The sequence below is a fragment of the Diabrotica undecimpunctata genome, chromosome 10 (genome assembly GCF_040954645.1).
Source record: "Diabrotica undecimpunctata isolate CICGRU chromosome 10, icDiaUnde3, whole genome shotgun sequence".
Lineage (NCBI taxonomy): Eukaryota > Metazoa > Arthropoda > Insecta > Coleoptera > Chrysomelidae > Diabrotica > Diabrotica undecimpunctata.
In genome coordinates this window covers 75,864,248-75,885,783 of record NC_092812.1, presented here as the reverse complement: position 1 = coordinate 75,885,783, position 21,536 = coordinate 75,864,248, and the positions used below count along the sequence as shown (strand labels likewise).

At 31.0% G+C, this 21,536-nt stretch overlaps 2 protein-coding genes across 2 annotated transcripts in view; both read right to left on the bottom strand.

Moving 5' to 3' along the window:
• Teh2 (tipE homolog 2 phospholipid transfer protein) overlaps window positions 1-14,158 on the bottom strand; it is a 47,788-nt gene extending 33,630 nt beyond the window's left edge. Inside the window, exon 1 of the mRNA XM_072546775.1 lies at window positions 13,491-14,158. Within this exon, the coding sequence (XP_072402876.1) occupies window positions 13,491-14,158 (668 nt within the window). The remainder of the gene's footprint in view (window positions 1-13,490) is intronic.
• Window positions 14,159-19,732: 5,574 nt separating this feature from the next.
• Teh3 (tipE homolog 3 phospholipid transfer protein) lies at window positions 19,733-21,214 on the bottom strand. The gene has a single exon (XM_072546773.1). It carries the CDS (start codon window positions 21,089-21,091, stop codon window positions 19,733-19,735), a length of 1,359 nt encoding a protein of 452 aa, XP_072402874.1. The 5' UTR covers window positions 21,092-21,214.
• Window positions 21,215-21,536: the final 322 nt, after the last annotated feature.

The window sequence follows — 21,536 nt, the reverse complement described above, 5'->3', positions numbered from 1 at the left end:
ACATATTCGAAATATTTGGTTCCATGTTTTGAGCATGATAGAATCCATTATCCTTGTCAAAATATTCTTATTTATACTTGAAGGTTTAACGATTATAAAGCTTTTTATAGAATTCCAATTCATTTAGTATGTTTTTAGAAAAAAATCACTAATTAAGGCATTTTTGGAACAAAATACTGCAAATAACGAAAAAGTACTAAGATAGAAAAAGTATTTATTTCGATGAGCTACGTATAAAAAAATTTTTACTCGAATCTATTTAAGAAATTATTTTTTTGCTATAAGTTATTTGTTAATAACAATTTCCGACCCACTTGGAAAAATTAAATAATATACATTTGAACTTGAAAAAATAATTATAATTAAATAAAAAAAGATTGTTGCGGTAGAAATACAAAAAAAATTTGGGTATGTATTAATGTATTAATTAAATAGTCGGTTTTTGCTCTGTTTATACGGGTAAACCGCTCGCCTATAAGATATAATTCAAAGTTTTACTTATATAATAGTATATCATAGGTATACTATAATAAAATATGTGATTTCCAACAAATTTTAGACTTTAAAGCTCAAAATCAGACTTGTGTGGTTCTTTTTACATAACACCATCCATTTTTACCACCGGCAACACTGTTTCAAGGTTTATTTGTAGCAATCGTTTCTGCTCGGCAACCGATAATTCTTTTGTTTCAGAATTGAGACAAAGAAGTTTGTAGAGGAGAAGGGAGAAGCAGGGGCGCGGGCAGAAAGAGTTTCAGTTACCTGTAGGTGATGTAAGTGGATGGACGTCTGCACAAAAATTCTTTCAAAAAGGTAAGTGTTTTATTGTATAAATATATATTATATAGATGATTATTTACTAATATGGTGTTTACTGTGATCTAAAATTTACGTGTAAATGTTTATAATAATTATTTATGTCGTTTTTAGTATAAATCAAACGTTTTAACCGTCCGTAGCTTGGCGGCAAAAAATATATTTCTGAAACAGTATTCCTGTTTAAAATGTTACTAAAAATAGCAATAGGATAAAGTTTCAGAACAATATTTCGTGTTTATTAATAGGTAATAGTATAATAATAAAATTATGTGAATATTAAATCTCTTTTGGCGCCATTTTGATATACTAATATTAACATTACGCGCCAATTCTGATCACATGATTTCAACCGATCACATGATTCAGCGTCACCTTAAAAATTTTTTTGTTTAAATAAGGAACATGATATTATATTTTGCTTTGGTTTTTAATATTAGAGAAATTTATGCACGAACTTTAATAACAATTATATATGCACTGATTAGTTTTATATAAAATGTTAGTAAGATCGTGGTTATAAATACCATAATGGTAAATTATATTATGTATTTTTTTGGTTTTTCACTGGGATTAGTGAAATTTACGCGTAGTAAACTTATAATTATGTATTTATATAGTTTTCAGTGTAAATCAAACGTTACATCTCAGTTTGTAGTTTAGCGTCAAAAACTATAACTGGGAAACACAATATTCGATTTCATCCAAAATTTATGAATATGTTTTAATTGTATTTGTGGTTGACATTATTCACTTTTTCCTGTACTTATTTAAGTTTGGATCTTCCTACAAACAGCTACTTTATTATTTTGTTTGGTACTTTAATTTCATGCCTTTAACAACTTTATATCAGTTCTTTTTGTACTGTCTAGAATTCAGATTATATCGTCTAGATAATATCATATTAGTGGTATTTGACTGATGGCATTTGTTTTTTCTTGTAATGTTATCAGATCTGAGGTGTTTAATTTCATAATTTTTATTCATATATAGCACTTTTTAAATATTTTGCAAAAATTGTCTGAAGTGACTAATGAGCCTAGTTAAATATAATAACCCAATTATTTAATTTAAGAGTATATAAATTCAATTTTAGACTACTTCTATAGATTTCTTCTTTTTTATTTCTATGGCTTCCACACCGTGCTGACACTCCACTCACTCCAGCTCAATTTTTTATAGAGAAATTTTTGCTGAATGACATGACATGACATTGTCAATGTATTTTGCTTTGAACAAAATCAAAAATAATAAATAATATATTGTACTGTTATTCCATGTGGGATATTGGAAAATTGATGGATATACTGAGAATAAACAATCTTTTAAAACTACAGCTGCAGTTTTGTAGCTGTTCATCTCCAAAAACAGTAATTTCAGCAATACCCCAACCAATAAATTTGTTATGTTGCTTATGCCAACGTTTTAAAAAAACTATTTCAACTATCCATGCTAATGTCATCAGCATTGTAGTGTTTTAAATAAGTAGTTACAAAACCTAGTGATGTTTTTTCAATGGTGTAAATGTAACTAAAATAAGATCTCCTTAACACAGTGTTTCTCTATGAGGTTTGTTTTTTTTTAAATGTTTATTCAGAGAATATGTGCTAATATCTCTTACACAAAGTTTTACAACATTGACAGAAGGGTGAGTTTTTGTGTAGACTTTGGGATTTGTTGCCTGTGCGAACATCAAAGTTTGATCAATTCCATTCTATACATGTCTGTATATATCTTTATATTTGTGTATTGTTTTAATTCTTCATTAATCAAGTATATTTTGTTCTAAACTTAAGTCTTCGTTTTACTGTAACTTCATTTCGCTGGGACTTCATTATCTCTGTATGTCATTACTCAACGTTCATATCCATGTACCTGAACCATCCATGTACTGAAACCCATCTTTTGTTTCATCAATTTCTTTACCTTCGAAACTCACCACTTGTTTTAATAGATAAATGTGGTGCTTATACAGTATTTAGCTTTAGATTTACTATAACTTTCTTGAAATGTACTTTGACATTCTTATACATTTTAATTCAAAGATCATTAGAATTGAAGAAGTGTAGAGAGACTGTTCCAAATATTTTCTATTAAAATGAATAGTTGTTCGCATATTTACTGACATCTCTCAATTTCATAATTGTTTTAAATTTAAATTAAACAAATTTAAATTGTTTTAAATTTGTTTTTATGGGATATTTACTTAGTAGTAACTAAGTAGTAAATAAATGTCATAACTTGTTTTATTTCTTGGTTTACTTTTATTCAACTTGTTTTTGTTTAACTGCATTTCAATCATGGTATTTGTATTTTTGTGTACATACTTTTGATATTGTCTCTTTAATAGCTTGTGCCTAAATGTATTTTTTAACTATTGTACTAACAATGTTGAAACATAAAAACAAAAATAGTGATTGACAGTAGTTCACTAAAAAAGTGAATAATTTCAATTACCTGGAGTGTGATACTAGTTACAAGAAAGATGTATACATTGACTATGAAATTGAGAGACGTCAGTAAATATGCGAACAACTATTCATTTTAATAGAAAATAATTGGTACAGTCTCTCTACACTTCTTCAATTCTAATGATCTTTGAATTAAAATGTATAAGAATGTCAAAGTACATTTCAAGAAAGTTATAGTAAATCTAAAGGTAAATACTGTATAAGAACCTCAATTGTCTATTAGAACAAGTGGGTGAGTTTCAAAGATAGAGCAATTGATGAATCAAGAGACAGGTTTCAGTACATGGATGGTTCAGATACATGGATATGAAAGTTGAGTAATGACATACAGAGATAATGAAGTACCAACGAAATGAAATTACAGTAAAACGAAGACTTAAGTTTAGAACAAAATATACTTGATTAATAAAGAATTAAAACAATACACAAATATAAAGATATATACAGATATGTATAGAAGGGAATGGATCAAACCTTGATGTTCGCACACTCAACAAATCCCAAAGTCTACACAAAAACTCACCCTTCTGTCAATGTTGTAAAACTTTGTGTAAGAGATATTAGCACCTATTCGCTGAATAAACATTTCAAAAAAACAACCTCATAGAGAAACACTGTGTTAAGGAGATCTTATTTTAGTTACGTTTACACCATTGAAAAAACATCACTAGGTTTTGTAACTACTTATTTAAAACACTACAATAAAACACTGAAAACTTTGTTTTTAAAACTTCCACGAAATTTAATATAAAATCTTATCACTACAGCTGTTTCGGCAGAGTGCCTTTCTTAAGTAATCTATTTTTGGCATTAATTTACACTTTATAGTCTTTAATGAAATTATTTAAGGAGGGAAGAACTGTTGTTTGTCTCAAGTTGGTCTTTCAGAATTATATCTGTGTTTTTTAATTTGTTAATTTCCATAGATTCTAACAGAGTTAATTTCCATAGATTCTAATAAAGTTAGAATTTATGGAAATTAACAAATTAAAAAACACAGATTTAATTCTGAATGACGAACTTGAGACAAACAGTTCTACCCTCCTCAACATATTTCATTGAAGACTGTAAAGTGTAAACGCATGCCAAAAATAGTTCACTTGAGAAAGGCACTCTGCCGAAACAGCTGTAGTGATAAGATTTTATATTAAATTTTGTGGAAGTTTTGAAAACAAAGTTTTCAGTGTTTTATTGTTACAATGATAAATTCTGCTGTTTGCCTTGTTTTAGCTATTTTGGATTCCAACCTACATTGATTTATATTTATTTGGACCACTCAAGTTAGTTTTCTATTCGTTGATATCGTGTATGCACATGCATATGTCATGCAACATTTGCATGCAGGCACTCTGCCAAAACAGCTGTAGTGATAAGATTTTATATTAAATTTTGTGGAAGTTTTAAAAACAAAGTTTTCAGTGTTTTATTGTAGTGTTTTAAATAAGTAGTTACAAAACCTAGTGATTTCAATGGTGTAAATGTAACTAAAATAAGATCTCCTTAACACAGTGTTTCTCTATGAGGTTTGTTTTTTTGAAATGTTTATTCAGAGAATAGGTGCTAATATCTCTTACACAAAGTTTTACAACATTGACAGAAGGGTGAGTTTTTGTGTAGACTTTGGGATTTGTTGCCTGCTCGAACATCAAAGTTTGATCGATTCCATTCTATACATATCTGTATATATCTTTATATTTGTGTATTGTTTTAATTCTTAATTAATCAAGTATATTTTGTTCTAAACTTGTTTTGGTTTTACTGTAACTTCATTTCGTTGGGACTTCATTATCTCTGTATATCATTACTCAACTTTCATATCCATGTACCTGAACCATCCATGTACTGAAACCTGTCTTTTGTTTCATCAATTTCTCTATCTTCGAAACTCACCACTTGTTTTAATAGATAATTGTGGTTCTTATACAGTATTTAGCTTTAGATTTACTATAACTTTCTTGACATGTACTATGACATTCTTATACATTTTAATTCAAAGGTCATTAGAATTGAAGAAGTGTAGAGAGACTGTACCAAATTATTTTCTATTAAAATGAATAGTTGTTCGCATATTTACTGACGTCTCTCAATTTCATAGTCAATGTATACATCTTTCTTGTAACTAGTATCACACTCCAGGTAATTGAAATTATTCACTTTTTTAGTGAACTACTGTCAATCACTATTTTTGTTTTTATGGGATATTTACTTAGTAGTAACTAAGTAGTAAATAAATGTCATAACTTGTTTTATTTCTTGGTTTACTTTTATTCAACTTGTTTTTGTTTAACTGCATTTCAATCATGGTATTTGTATTTTTGTGTACATACTTTTGATATTGTCTCTTTAATAGCTTGTGCCTAAATGTATTTTTTAACTATTGTACTAACAATGTTGTTAGTAGACCAGTGTTTTAGAAAACCTTGTTCATACCCTATAATGACATTTGTAATATTTTTTAGTCTATTATTTATAATTTTATAGTGGATTTTGTATATTGCCTTCAATAGACTTATTTCTTTGTAGTTTTCAAATTTGTTAAAGATCCAGTTAATGTTTTCAAAATTCTTTTTTACACAATGATAAATTCTTGATTGATGGATTCGACCGTTACTTGATAGAAATTCATTTTATGTAACAATAAAACACTGAAAAGCTTGTTTTCAAAACTTCCACAAAATTTAATATAAAATCTTATCACTACAGCTGTTTCTGCAGAGTGTCTTGCTCAAGTGATCTATTTTTGGCATGCATTTACACTTTATAGTCTTATTTCCCAAATGTATGTTTGTTGGTATATTTGTTTTCTTTCTTATTATGTATTTAGTCTTTTTATATTCATTTTTAGTCCATATTTTTCACAGAAACTGTTTGTTTTGTTTAGCAGTAATTGGAGTTGTTCAGCAGAGCTTGCCATAATCACGGTGTCATCTGCATATCTTATGTTGTTAATAAATCTTCCATTAATTATTATTCCTTCACTTTGAGATAGTAATGCTTCTTCAAAAATTGCTTCACTATATACATTAAATAGTAATGGGGACATAATACATCCCTGCCTAACTTACTTTGTCAAATGCTTTTTTAAATCAACGTAACAAACATGCACATCAACATTCATATCCATGCATCTTTGAGCTAACACATTAAAAGCAAATAACGCTTCTCTGGTTCCTAGTCCGTTTCTGAACCCAAACTGACTATCATCTATTCCTTCTTCCAGTTTTTTATTTATACGACCATGTATTATTTTCAGGAATAATTTGAGAATGTGACTTATTAGTGATATTGTTCTGTATTCACTGCAATATTTAGCGTTTGTATTTTTAGGGATAGCACAAAAGGTGAAGAGTAACCGTTGTTTCGGTATGTGTCCTGTTTTGTATACTGAGTTAAATAAGTCTACTATAATGTCTAAGGTTTCATCATTTATACATTTTAAGGTTTCTATTGGGATTTGGTCTGGACCTACTGCTTTACCATTTTTGCTGTTTTTTAATGCCATTTTAATTTCCCCTTTTAATATCTTTAAAACCATATCCTCTTCTACTTCTATCTAAATCTGTTCTGTTCTATTGTCTTTGAACAGTTCATTGATGTATTCTGCCCATCTCTTTAATTTGTCGTTAGTATTCAACACAAGTTTCCCATTTGTATCTTTCAGTATTCCTGGTTTTCTTGTTCTATTGTTGTGAGTTAATTCTTTAATTTTTTTATGTGTATTAAAACTATCATGTCTTTTCTGGTATTCTTCTATTTCTGCACATTGTTCTTTAAACCATTGTTCTTTCGCTTTCTTAATTCTGTATTTTATTTGTTTATCCACTTTTTTGTACATCTGATTATCTTTGTTTTTATATTGACGTCTTTCTTTCATTAAATCTAAAATTTCTTCCGTATTCTTAGGGTATTCTTCTTTTGCTTCCATTGCTTCTTTTTATATCTGGTTGGTATTAGAATTTCTTTTTGACTGTTGTCTATTTCTGTCTTTATTAATAACCATTTTTTATCCGTCTCAGTATTTTGTAGAATTTGTTCTTTAACATTCATTAATCCGTTGTTGATTTAATCTGCCAGGCGTTGCCTTATGTGTGGGTTCCTTAATTTACTTGTATCGATTTTTGCATTTGTTGTTCTTCGTTTTATGATTTTCATTTTGAGCCTAATTCTGGTCACTACTGGGTTGTGATCTGATCCTATGTCGGCACTTGGATAGGTTTTTGCGGATAAAATTGCGTTCCTGTATCTTTGTCTAACTAATACATAGTCTATTTGGTTTCTTACAATTCTCTCTTCTTGATATGCTGGTGACTTCCAGGTCTATATTCTTCTCTTTGACATTTTGAATAATGTATTAGCTATAACAAAATTATTGTTTTGGCAAAATTCGATAAGCCTGTCACCCCTTTCGTTTCTGTTGCCCAGACCATATCTTCCTGTACATTCTTCTACTTTTTCTTCCCCAACCTTTGCGTTAAAGTCTCCCATTATAATTGTTACACCTTGCATTTTAATGCATTTTAAAATGTTGTCTAGGTCTTCGTAGAAAGTTTCAATATCTCTCTCTGGTTTGTCCGCAGTTGGAGCATAAACTTGTAGGATGTTTATTTTGGGTTTGTTCTGGTTTAATTGTAAGAGTATAATTCTGTTGGAGTATGGAGTGAAATTTATTACAGCTTCATCAATGTTTTTGTTTAATATTATCCCGACACCATATCTGTGTGAACCGTCTTGACTTCCTGAATAATATATTGTTTTATTGTTGATTTTTATCTTTCCTGGGTCGGGCCATTGGACATCGCTGATTCCTAAAATATCTATATTCAGAAGATTAATAGGATTGAGCAAAAGACCAACTGTTGCAGCCAAAGATCCCGATAATGTAACTAGTCTCTCAAGCATATAGTATATCGAGTTCCACCTTGTTGTCACATCATTAATCAACTTTAAAGGGGTTCCGTCTGGTTTCATTTGATTTTGAGTAGGTATAGTTTGAAAAAATAAATCCAAACAAATTATATAAGACCAATAATTAAATGCAAAACGAAGCCTCTCAGTTCTAGTTCTCAACTTAAATCGAGAAAGCAAATAAATATTTCAAACTTTCAAACAAAGTGAAATATATTCTTTTTCTAGGCCATCCTTCTGCCAATATCTTTTCATTTAGATTAAAAAACAGTAGGTTTCTTTTTATTGCAGTTGCAAGTAACAAATAGTGTAAATATCAAAGAAACCGCCCCCCATTTCGGCAGATTAGGCTTTACCACTGATAACATATATAATAATATAACATACCTACTCTATCGTTGGTCTTTTATATTACACCGCTTCACCGGTGCCGCCTCGGTTTATCTTTCGAAGTGCTGATTACTGATATGCTAAAGAATTTGTTTTGTTTTGTGTTGACGTCATCCGGGTATTTCGCTTAGTTTCCTATAATGGTTATCTGCCAAAAGTAACGAATATTTCTAACAACGAAAAATCGTTTTTTATTACATCACTAATTTTCGTCGAGACATTAAATACATAAAAAATTGAAAATAATAATTTATCACACTTTAAATAATGTTTTTTTTTAATTAACTAAATCTTCTTCAAGTTCCGCTCCTATCGGAGATTGGAAATCATTCTGGCAATTATAATTCTTTTGGTTACGCGCCTGAGTAGTTCAATTGAACTGCATCAAAACCATTCACGGAGATTGCGTAGCCACGAGATTTTACGTCTTCCTACGCTTCTTCTGCCTTTGATTTTTCCCTGCATTATATTCCTTAGTAGTTCGTATTTTTCACCTCTCATGACGTGCCCCAAGTATTCTAATTTCCTGATTTTTATGGAATTTAAAACTTTACATTGTTTTCCTAGTTGTTCTAGAACTTGTTCGTTTGTTTTGCGATCCATCCATGATATTTTCAAAATACGTCGGTAACACCACATTTCGAATGCTTTTAGGTTTTTAATGTTGGATTTTTTAAGTGTCCAAGCTTCAACCCCATACAAAAGGGTAGAGAAAATATAACATCGAAGCATTCTTATTCGGAGCGATATATTGATATCGCGATTACAAAAAAGTCTCATTCTATTAAAAGTTGACCGTGCAATTTCAATGCGGCATCTAATTTCTTTTGTCTGATCAGTATCTGATCCATGCTAAAAGTTATTTGTACGAAGATATTTGTTCAATTTCTGTATTATCTAGTACTAGCTTAACTTTGATGTTTTGTGCTTTTGTAAATACCATGAACTTGGTTTTCTTCAAATTTATTTTTAGTCCATAATCGTTGCAATATATATTTAGTTGTTTAGCAAGGTGTTGCAGTTCTTCTATTGTTCCTGCCAGAAGGACGGTGTCGTCAGCATATCTTATGTTATTAAATGGCTCACCGTTTATTATAAGGCCCTCAATGACCTCGGCAAGCGCTAATTCTGAGATGGCTTCACTGTATAAATTAAATAACAAGGGTGATAAAATACACCCTTGGCGGACCCCACGGCGAATCTGGATATCCTCAGTCAGTTCATTTTCAACTTTCACTTCCACTTTTAGCTAAATACAGACATCAATTTTCTAAACTAAGTATCAACATATTGGGTTCTGTATTTAATATCTTGACAAAACTTATACATAATTTCAAAAGTTCACTTTGTATTATTCATAAGAGATCCTACTTAATATAGTTTGTTAAGATCAGGAGCTTTAAAAACATAAAAATATACAGGGTGTTTCATTAAAAATAAAGATGATGTAAAATTTATGTTTAAAAGCGCATATTTGAATTTAAAAGGACACAAATAATTTTATACCATAATATGTAGTTTCCAAATTGTATAATTTCAAAATTTCACCCTGTAATATTCATAGGAGTAATAGACCCTACACGATATAGTTTTTTGAGATGTCGTTATGAAGTTTTTAAAAATATACAGGATGTTCCATTAAGAATAAAACTTATGGACTATGCTAAGATTGCTTGTGTCACCCTGTTCATTTAAATTTACGTTTAAAAAGCGAATATTTATATATAAAAGTCGACGGGTCTTTTTTTAAATTTTTTAAAAGGACAGAAATATTTTATTGTATATGTGGTTTCCACACTATTGGGCTAATTAAGTTAGGTTTTTACTTGACACAACTGTATGGGTTTGACAGTTGAAATAAGTATTTTGAGATATTATAGAAATACATTACATCTTATCTAGTGATTCATTAATTTTTTAGTGGAGCTATTTTTAAATAAATAATCAAACGTCAAATTCATTATTTTGCTCATAACTTAAAAACTTGTCTGTTTAGAGATTTGACGTCAACAGTTAACAAACAAAAAAGTTATTGCAAAATAAACAACAAAATTGCTGTTTTTTATTATTTATTAAAACGTGTTTAAATGTACGTAAACTTGAGGCTTACTGTGTTTGAACTGTGTGCATAAGATGGGCCAGATTGGTTAAATCATTTTTGCGAAATTTATTTTGTTTATAAGATTTTTAGAAAAAAGCTAATTTCTAAGCCTGATCAAGATAATTTGTCTATATGGATCTTAATATTCCGGGGCATATTTTCTTTATTAAGACATACTTATACTATTAACCTATGGAAAAAAAGTTTTAAAAAATTGCATTTATGTACGCAAAATAGAATTTAGTTAAAAGTAAATGGCAAAAATATATTCGGAAAGCTGGTTATAAAACAAAACTTTTTAAAAAAGAAAAAAGGTTGTACTGCCCTTAGGAGCCAAGATATCCCCATTTTTTTTAAACACTGTTACAAGTGCCATCTCCGTGACGAAGGTTGGCAATCATCATGGCTATTCTGACCTTCGAGGCAGCTGCTCTGAACAATTGCCTTGAGCTGCAACCAAACCACTCTCTCAGGTTCTTCAACCAGGAAACGCGTCTTCTTCCTACGCTTCTCCTATCCTCTACTTTTCCTTGAATTATGAGTCTCAAGATGTTGTATCTTTCGCCTCTCATCACATGTACGAGATATTGCAATTTCCTTTCTTTTATTATATTTTCCATTTCCCTCTCTCTGCCTATTCTCCTTAACACTTCTGCATTCGTGACTCTATCTACCCATGGAATCCTTAACAATCTTCTAAATGTTCACATTTCAAACGCGTTAAGTCGATTTATTGTATTCTGGTTTAATGTCCATGATTCAGCTCCATAGTAGAGTACACTATGTACATAGCATTTAAATTAGCCTTATTCTGAGGGCCAATGTCAGATCTTTGCTGCATAAAATCTTTTTCATTTTCACGAAGTTGGCACGTGCTTTTTCAATTCTGACTCTCATTTCTGCAGTATAATCGTTATTTTCTGTGATTATCGTTCCCAAGCAAGTATATCTTTTTACTCTCCCAATCTGCTGGCCGCCTACCGTTAATATTTCGTTTGTATTGTTCTTGCTAATTTTCATGAATTTGGTTTTTTTGATGTTAAGAGAGAGTCCGTATTCTCCACTGTATCTTAATATTTTGTTCATTATTCTTTCTGAGTCTTCCAAGTTGTCGGCTAATATGACTGTATCTTCGGCATACCTAATGTTGTTAATTAAACTTCCGTTCACTTTTATGCCGACTGTCTCGTTTACCAAAGCTTCTTGTATGATTTCTTCAGAATAAGCATTAAACAATAACGGCGACAGTATGCAACCTTGCCTGACCCCTCTCCTTATCTCCACTTCTTCTGACACTTCTCTTCCAATTTTCACATTTGATCGTTGGCTGTAGTATAAATTTGATATCAATGTTACATCCCTCACATCCAGATTCTTGTTTTTGAGTACTTCTATAAGTCGATCATGTTTTACCTTATCGAATGCCTTGTTGTAGTCTATAAATCATACATAAAGATCTCGATTAACATCAAAACATCTTTTGGTCAGCACGTTAAAAGAAAATAGTGCCTCTCTTGTGCCCACTCCATTCCGAAATCAAAATTGGTAATCACTAATATTCATCTCCAGCTTAGCGTGTATTCTATTATGGATGATTTTTAGCAGGGTTTTTAAGGTATGTGACATTAGACTGATCGTTCGATAATCACTACATTCTTTGGCATTTACTTTCTTTGGTAGACAAATAAATGTTGATGTCAGCATTTCACGTGGAATGATTCCTGTGGAATAGATTGTGTTCAGTAGTTGAACTAAAAGATCTATGTTTTTTTCATTGACCAGTTTTAGCAATTCACTTGGTATTTCATCGGGACCAGCAGCTTTATTATTTTTCATGGACTTTACTGTATGCATAACTTCTGACTTTGTTATTTCAGGTCCCTCGTCTTTACTCTGATTATCTTTATATATATTTTCCCGTCTCTGGTCATGGAATAATTCCTCTATATATTCTTTCCATCTTCCTAATTTTTGTTCTGTCTCCACTAAAATGTTTCAACATTTTTAACATTAAGCAATGAAACTGACCAATCTTTTTTAAGAAAACTCGAAAGTTTTTAACAAAACTTTTAGCAAACAAAATTATTGAAAATTGTTTAAACAGGGATGTTGCAAACAAAGAGACTTTACATTTCGACTATAGTAAAAGGAGTGATGGTAGCCACTGAAGGGTCAGCAGCGCTCTTCAAAAAATCCAACACAGTTTCAAAATATAGCGCTCGAAAAAAAAAATGACATATCTCGGGTTCTACTGCACCAAATTTGCTATTTCTTTTTTGAAACTGGGGTACAACGTTAAACTAATAACATTTATCTTATTTTCATTGCACAAAATTATCCAAAACAAAGCAGTTAATGACTAGGGGATGTACAAATCTCTTCTTAAGCCGCCTTTTTATTATTATTTTTATTTATTTGTTTAAATATAATTACTTATATTAAATATATGGTATTTATATACATTATAAAATTATTATGTAAAAACTATTTTTTAATATACTCTTATTAAATTTGAACAAAGTTTTTTAGCATTAAAAAATTGTTTTTAGAACATAAAATCATAGTCTTTATATTCCGTTTCTTAAGAGTATTTTTAGGCGTAAACCGCATACTTCCAAGTCCGTTCGAAATGTTTTACTTTTTACTGGTAAAATTCATAAAACTCAAAAAAACTTATCAGATATCCTTCCGGGTCAAAGTCACCAGCAGAGAACTTTTTTAGCTTATTTCTCTGGACTAAATGTATAAATTGACATAGGCATTATATGTTCGAGTTTTACATTAATAACATGGATCAAGGTACTTACTGCGTTGGAAAATGATGTATGTACTTCTGGCAGGATCTGCCGCATCCAGGACAATACCAGTAGCTGAGTACCCCTATGGAAGCAGCAAATAACAGGTTTGGAATGGCGATAGAGAGTACCAAGTGGCGCAGAGTATCATCCCATGAATATCTCGCAACGACCTGCATTTCGGGATAAACTCTGCTGTAATAACATGGGAAGGGAGTACCGGCAGTTTTGTATCCATACTGATGAGCAAACTCAGAGCAGTTGACAGATGGAGGGTAACCGCAACCCTCTGTATTGATTAAAAATCTAGTATCCGCTACGTCCCATTGTATCATCCCCATCATCTCACTTTGATATTTTAGAAAAGGTATTTTTGAGTAATTGACGTAGATTTGATGACATTTAGTAGCTTCGCGTGTGCAGCCTTCACGACATGACGACCAGGAACAGTTCGATATCCCTTCAGCGTAAATATGCTGAGTAGCTATACACGTCACAGGCTCTGGTTCATAATCAGCTAGAAGACTTGTAATAGCCGGGTCAACTACAAACGGTATCAAAAATAAGAAAGCGAATACCGAGAGAATAGCTGTGGTTCCGAGACATAATGACGTATAAAATTTGGCGCTTTCCACGATTGAAATAAGAGTGAGTTGGTTTTTTTCTGTTGTGATGCTCATAATTACAAGTTTTCGAGTATTCAATAAATAGCTGTGCTAAAATCCAAAAAATACGCTTTCCCCTACAAGATGGTTTCGAAGTTTAATGAAGCGTTTCAGTCTCGGTCCAATAGAAGGGGAATGCCTGAAACATATAAGGTATTTTAAACAACAACAAAAATAATCAACATTGATGATCGTTAAGTAAATGATAAACATGATAATTATCTAAGGAAAATCCTAACTAATGAAACGTTTTTGAACTATATGTGTTCCTATTGTTGACTTACGGTGTAGAAACTGTTACCAAAAGATCGGTGGAAAAAATCAGAGTGGCCCAGCGAACCCTGGAGATTATCGCTTCAAATATAATTCTGATGATCAGCACAGAGATTGCGGATGTTCTCGAAAATATAGCATCACAATGATCCTTGGTGGACTAAACGCATAAAAGAGTTACTTCCTAGATCTCAGTAATATAGATCTGTATGGCACAAAATGTAGATCGCTGGAATCCTATTACCTGTATTGTTACCACACCTCTCTTTGTCATTAGCATTATTTCATCTATTTTACTACAAAACTCTTCGATTTTTGACTTCACTGGTCGCCTGTTAGAGCCTAAATTTGGATTATATTTAGATTCCTAGGAGTTGTTCGTAATTTATGGTAGGCGACAGGGGTATTATTCAAACCCTCTCATCATTTGAGGGGTGCTTCGGACTGAAAGGTCATGTTCTTGTTTTAGACTGCCATTTATATTTTTTGAAAGAGTACTTACAATAAGAGTTTTGTGTATCACAGTAGGAGAAGCGTTTTGCCATTTCGGTTACATACTATATCGTTTCAATGTCAATTTATTATGCAAGGAAAGGTTTAAGATAGTATTGGAAGGAAAATAATGCCTTGATAGATCGATCAAGTTAGTAAAAAATAAACCTTTTTTCGTCACAACGGTATAGACTGGTTTGACAGTTGAAATATGTAATGTGAGATATTACAAAAATACTGTCAACTAGGGATTCATCAATTTTTTAGTGGAAATATTTTTAAATAAAAAATCAAAACGTCAAACTCAGTATTTTGATCATAACTTAAAAACTTGTCTCTTTAGAGATTTGACGACAACAGATAACTTTTTCAGAAAAGACACACATAATGAGATATGCTAAATTAAAATCGGATAATAAACAAAAGAATTATTGCAAAATGAACAAAAAAATAGATGTGTTTGAATATTGTTAATAACTTTTTTATTATTTATTAAAATTTGTTTAAATGTACCTAAATTTGGGGGTCTTATCGTGTTTAAATTGTATGCAAAAGATGGGAGAGATCGGTTGTATAGTTTTTGCGAAATTTAATTTGTTTATAATATTTTTTGAAAAATGAGCTAATTTCTAAGGCTGGTCCAGATAATTTGACTGAATTGATCTCAATAATCCGGGTTATTTTCTTCTCTAAGACGTAACCAATAACCTATGGAAAATAAGTTTAAAAACATTACATTTATCTACACAAAATTATTTAATAATAAATAGATAATTTAGAATTAAATTCAAATTGAATGGCTAAAGTATATTTGGAAACCTGGTTAAAAAACACAACTTTTTAAACCAAAAATGAATGTTCAAGGATCATTCGGAGCCAAGATAGCCACTTTAAAAAAAAATCACTGTTACGTTAATTAACAACATTAAGGGCTGAAATTAACCAATCTTTTATAAGAAAAGTCAAAATTTTTAACAAAAGTTTTAGCAAGCAAAATTATTAAAAATTGTTTAGACAGGAGTGTTATAAACAAAGAGTACTTTGTTCTTTCTTATAAAAGATTAGTTAATTTCAGCCCTTAATGTTGTTAATTAACGTAACAATGATTTAAAATAGGGGCTATATTGGCTCCTAAGGCCGTACAACTTTTTTTTTTGTTTTAAAAGTTGTGTTTTTTATAAATATATAAATTTCAAATTATCTGGACCAGCCTTAGAGATTAGCTCATTTTTCATAAAATCTTATAAACAAATTAAATTTTGCAAAAACTATTCAACCGATCTGGCTCATCTTTTGCACACAATGTAAACTCGATAAGATCCTCAAGTTCAGGCACAATTAAACCAATTTTAATAAATAATAAAGTTATTAATAATATTCAAAAACAGCGATTTTGTTGTTCATTTTGTAATAAGTTTTTTGTTTATTATCCGATCTTAATTTAGCATGTCTCATTTTGCGTACTTACCTTTTTTTCTGAAAAAGTTGTCTGTTGACGTCAAATTTATAAATAGACAAGTTTTTAAGTTATGCTCAAAATAATAAGTTTTGATTATTTATTTAAAAATAGTTCCACTAAAAAATTGATGAATCCCTATATGAGAGTATTTTTTAATATCTCATACTACACATTTCTACTGTCAAACCCATCTACGTATACAGTTGTGTCGAGTAAAAAACTAACTTAATTGGTCTATTGAAAGGAAAATATTGAAATTATATAAGATACAAGACAAACACATAAGAATAATTATGTTCACGATAACTGTAAACCAAAAGGGAGAATATAGCTAAACAGATAAAAATAAACAAAGATCAGGGAAGGTAAAACAAATCGTGATTACTTCTAAAGGAAATAATCAAAGAAAATACGTTGTCATTCAAGGCAGATAATATGTCAAGAGGCACAGAAAACAACCACATAAATGGACTGACCTAAAAGTAAAATTTAAGAGAGATAATATGTCCTGAGACACACAAACCAACCTAGCTAAATTTATTGACAGATCAAGTGTAATAACTTTTTTTCCAATGTGAATATAAAATTTGACAAAACAACATCAAAGATAAGAAAGGAAATACTCACTGATAGGTGACGAAGAAGCTAAAAGCTATATCGATCAGAATCCAAATGGCGATAAAGGAGAAAAACAAAAACGTTGTAGATGTTGGCTATTTAATAATAGCATATATATGAACTACTAAAATCACTAACAAATGAAGAAATGAGGGACAAAAAACAGCAAATGTTTTTAATACTATAACACAACTACAATAAATCAAAATTTTATGTTACTGTCATGTATGTAATATTGTTTTGAAATAGAATCCTAGAGCCGCCAAAATTTATTTTAAAGCAAAATTGTGGCTTATTCCCAGTAAAAATTGTAAATTGGACGTGTAATGCAAATAAATTACAAACAAAGGTCAAAATATATATTAAATTATGTTCTACTGAATAGAAAAATAGAATGTAGATCAGAAATTATATTCAAGAGAGTCAAAACAAATTGAAATCTTATCAGCAGCGAGGATTCCGAAAAGATTACGGAACTAACGCCCATCTACAAAGCATGAACACCCTACTAAAAAAACAGTGGAGTTATGACAAGCCCCTTGTACGCGTCTTTATTGATTTTTACAATCCCATCTAAACTGTCCAATACGGTACTGGTAAACACACACTCTGCACTAAAAGCACAGTGGAAAAGAAAGGCGGAAAATAGATGGAGATTATGAAACTTACGTTTCGCTGATATATTTTGTTTATTTTAAAAAATCTGGATTTTTAATTCGTACTTTATCATATAATACAATATTTTTGACTATAAAAAATCAAAATTAAAACAATTGCTGTATATTTTGAGTAACCTTGTCATTTTTATATAAAAAATTGGAAAATTAGTTAAGAATTTTAGACTAGCAAATCAACTATTATGAAATAGATTAGGGTTTGATTATTTGGACAAAAATATGGCTACTGACTAACTATGCCTTTATAAAATGTTGTGGAATTGAATTATATTAAACAAATTGATTTTTTTGTTTTATTTTTCAGTAATTTTACTATATATTTATAAATTATTTTCAAACTCGGCACTTTCAAATTTCAAAGCTTCTATTTCGACGATAAATAATGTTTGCAGCAGCATTTTGTATTTTGGAGAACTCTATATGACCACAAACATAAAAATCAAGCGGGTTATCCTCAGAACGTCTTGGTGGGCATTTAAAATCACTTCTTACTTGTATAAACCACATTTTTCTTCTTATAACCAGTGACAGATTATTAAAAATGTCACTAAGATTATTTTGCATAAACTTTATTGTGTTAAACCAGGTTCTGAGATTCCTTAACCAGAATGTTCTTCTTCCTGGACCTTACTTTCCAAATATTTTTCCTAGTACGAGGGCATATCTGGATTAATTTCTTATAATATGTCCCAAGTATTGTAGCTTTCGAGATTTGATGTGTTTAGTACCACTCGGTTCTTCTTCATTCTTCTGAGGATCTCCGCATTTGTGACTTGGCCAATCCACGGGATCTTAAGTATTCTCCGATATAACCACAAATCTAATGCTTCCAGAGAAGAGCGAGAGATTCTTGTTTTTGAAGAAGGCATCCATTCGGTTGAAGGTGGATCTAGCTTTTCCGATGCGCGATCTCATCTCCTGGTTGTTGGTCCATTATTTATTTATTATGGTGCGGAGGTACCACGCTTTCTGGTACTGAAGGTTGACCTTCTGATATATTTTTCTTGCCAATTATTATTAAGTAATAGTAATTAATAAATAGTAAAAGTATTATCAAGTAAATATAATAGTCTTATTAGAATATAGGTCAGCATAGTATTAGTTCAGAATACGATGGCAGATTGTCACCAAAAGTATAAAATAATATTCCTTGCCAAGTTATGCTTGTCCCAAATTGAATAACAATTTATAAATATACAGTAAAATTGTTAAAAAACAGCAAAAAAACATTCAATATATATATATATATATATATATATATATATATATATATATATATATATATATATATAAGGCACATTTGGTCCAATAGACATATTTTGATCCAAATAGCCTTACCCTAGAACACTTAAAATAAAATTGCTACAAAGTTTTAAAAACAATTACTGGCTAGCCACTGAGTAAACAAAGAGATATGTGATCTGAACAGAGTTAAAACGAACTGGATTTAAGCAGCTCAGAATCAAAGAGAGAATAATTATTTTTGAGGGATGCCTATGTTCAACAGTGGACGTAACAGGATGGATGATAATGACGATGATATATAAATTAATATACATAATAATAACAAAGCCTTAAGGGTCAGCATACAAGAGACAAATATCTCTGTATAGAGGACACATTCTAAAGATGCGATAAAAAAATACTCAAAGAAAAAAATTAATATATATGAAACTTTAATAAAAATTATATAGATCTGATAATTAAAAACTAACAGATATATAAAAAAGATTAGAAGATCTTAAAATAGGCGCAATCAGAAGATCACTCAGGATTTATTAAGAACAGATAGAGTTGAAGTCACAGTATAAAAACTTATGTGTACTGAAGGAACCATTATCGATGACATTGAGAAAAAAATAGTGATATGGATATATAGAAGTAGAGAGAAAGAGGAAAATAATAGATACTGAGAAATGGTACAACATGTCGAGCTTACCTGTAAATATGATAGATGTTGTATAATCCTAGTTATTTCCTTTGAAATTTATATTACATAAAACATTGCCTTATAGAGTAAACCATCTAGAGTAATAAAAATATATATATATAGTACTTACGTGCTTGATCTCAAAGTGCCATAATTGAATTATCACCACCTCTGTCATTAATATTGTTTGTCGAAGCAGTTTTCTCGAGAGGCTGAGCTTCGGATTTTACGCAACCTTGGAATCGCATTCTAGCATCATCGCCCACTACAACTGCACGCTGGCAAAGAATAAGTGTTAAACAAGATACTACCAATAGTACTACGGGCAGGACAGATGCTATTAAAAATTGTTTTGTTGTTGTTGCCAAATCGAAGCGTGCTACCACTACATTTGGATTATCCAGGGAATAGAAACAAGGAAACCGAGCTCTAGCAAAATGATCAGTACCGTCTTTACCGTAAACTTTTAAAAAGTCTCTGCATTCATCTCTAAGAGTATTAACACAACCTTCTAGATTTATGAGTAATCTACTGTCGTTTGCAATCAATAAATCAGGTTCAGGAGGAGCAACTATTTGTCGTTCGTCTAAAGTAACAGTACTAAAAATACTCAAATAACTAATGTACGTAAAGTTTGTTACATTTGGTAGCATATTATTTGCTAACAATGAACCGTTCACGCAATCTGTAGCTTCTAAGCCTCTTGAAGTGTTTAAAATGGAATGACAAGAAGCCATCATAACGTTGTCTTGGGACTCATTCCAAACTTCTTGTCCTGTATCACTGTCGATACATCTTTGACATTGCGATAAGTATACCTCATCTCCACTAAGCACTATAACATTTTTGTTTCTTGTAACGATATCCGCACCTCCACAATGACGATCACAGTTGTACGGCGTGCGAATTCTTTCACAGGTACCTCGATTACAGCTATACAATCCATTTAAATCAATGCAAGTAATTTTACCCCTTCTACCAGAACATTTTAAAGGTGGATCGGTATATTTATAAATACATTCAAAAGAATCTGTCAAATCTAGGCACATACCCATTGAGCAGTTGAAGGTTCCTGTCAAATTTTTACATTCATCTGCAATGCATCTACTTCTTTTAGCGTTTTCTTGATCTTTACCATAACAAATTTTCTGCGCTATACTTGTACAGTTCACTAATAATAAATTTGAACCATTCCTTCTAAGATTAACGTAAATTTGCATACAAGATCCTGAGGTTTTGCTTAAACACCATTCCCCACACGAGCCCCAATCACAAGACTCCACTTGAACGGCCCGAGTAGTCGTACACATCACTGGCGTTTCTGAGATTCCTGACTTCATTGCACGAGTTGAAGGAACATAAATTGCGACTGTTAGGTACACTATAGCTACACTGCTGAGAATTAAAGTTAACTGACATAAACAAATCGTTCCGCAAATTTTAGTATTTTGAGGAGGTATAACAAGATCCTCAACGGGTGTCGGCTTCTTTTTGGGCATATTGAATGACTATTTTGCATACTGCTGGCAACACAAATTGGGGGTGATTATTGTACACCCCATTCAGTTCTTGTGTTTAGTGGAATACTGAACAACGACAAGCAGTCTGTTATTGTCAGATGGTAACGCGCACGTCTTCTGATCAATATTCTACTGCGGCGAGGCTAATAATAGAAGGCGCACTGCCTGCCCGCACATTTTTATTTATCACAACAATAATCTAAAATCTACACTACTAAATTGCATTTATAAATTAATATATAAAAATAATTTAAACATATATACGGAAAATTATTTAAAAATTACTTACAAAAAGGTACAAACACAGAAATCTTTGATGAAAATATGTAGAGCGAGGCTTGCAAGTGGCTCCTCTTATGGAGAGCGATATGACAGCGTTATTCCAGTCATCTGGCGGAATCGGCGCCAAAATCGATACCGTAAA

Excerpts from the sequence above, each read along its gene's own strand:
- Teh3 (XM_072546773.1), bottom strand. The coding sequence starts at position 21,091 with ATGCCCAAAAAGAAGCCGACACCCGTTGAGGATCTTGTTATACCTCCT.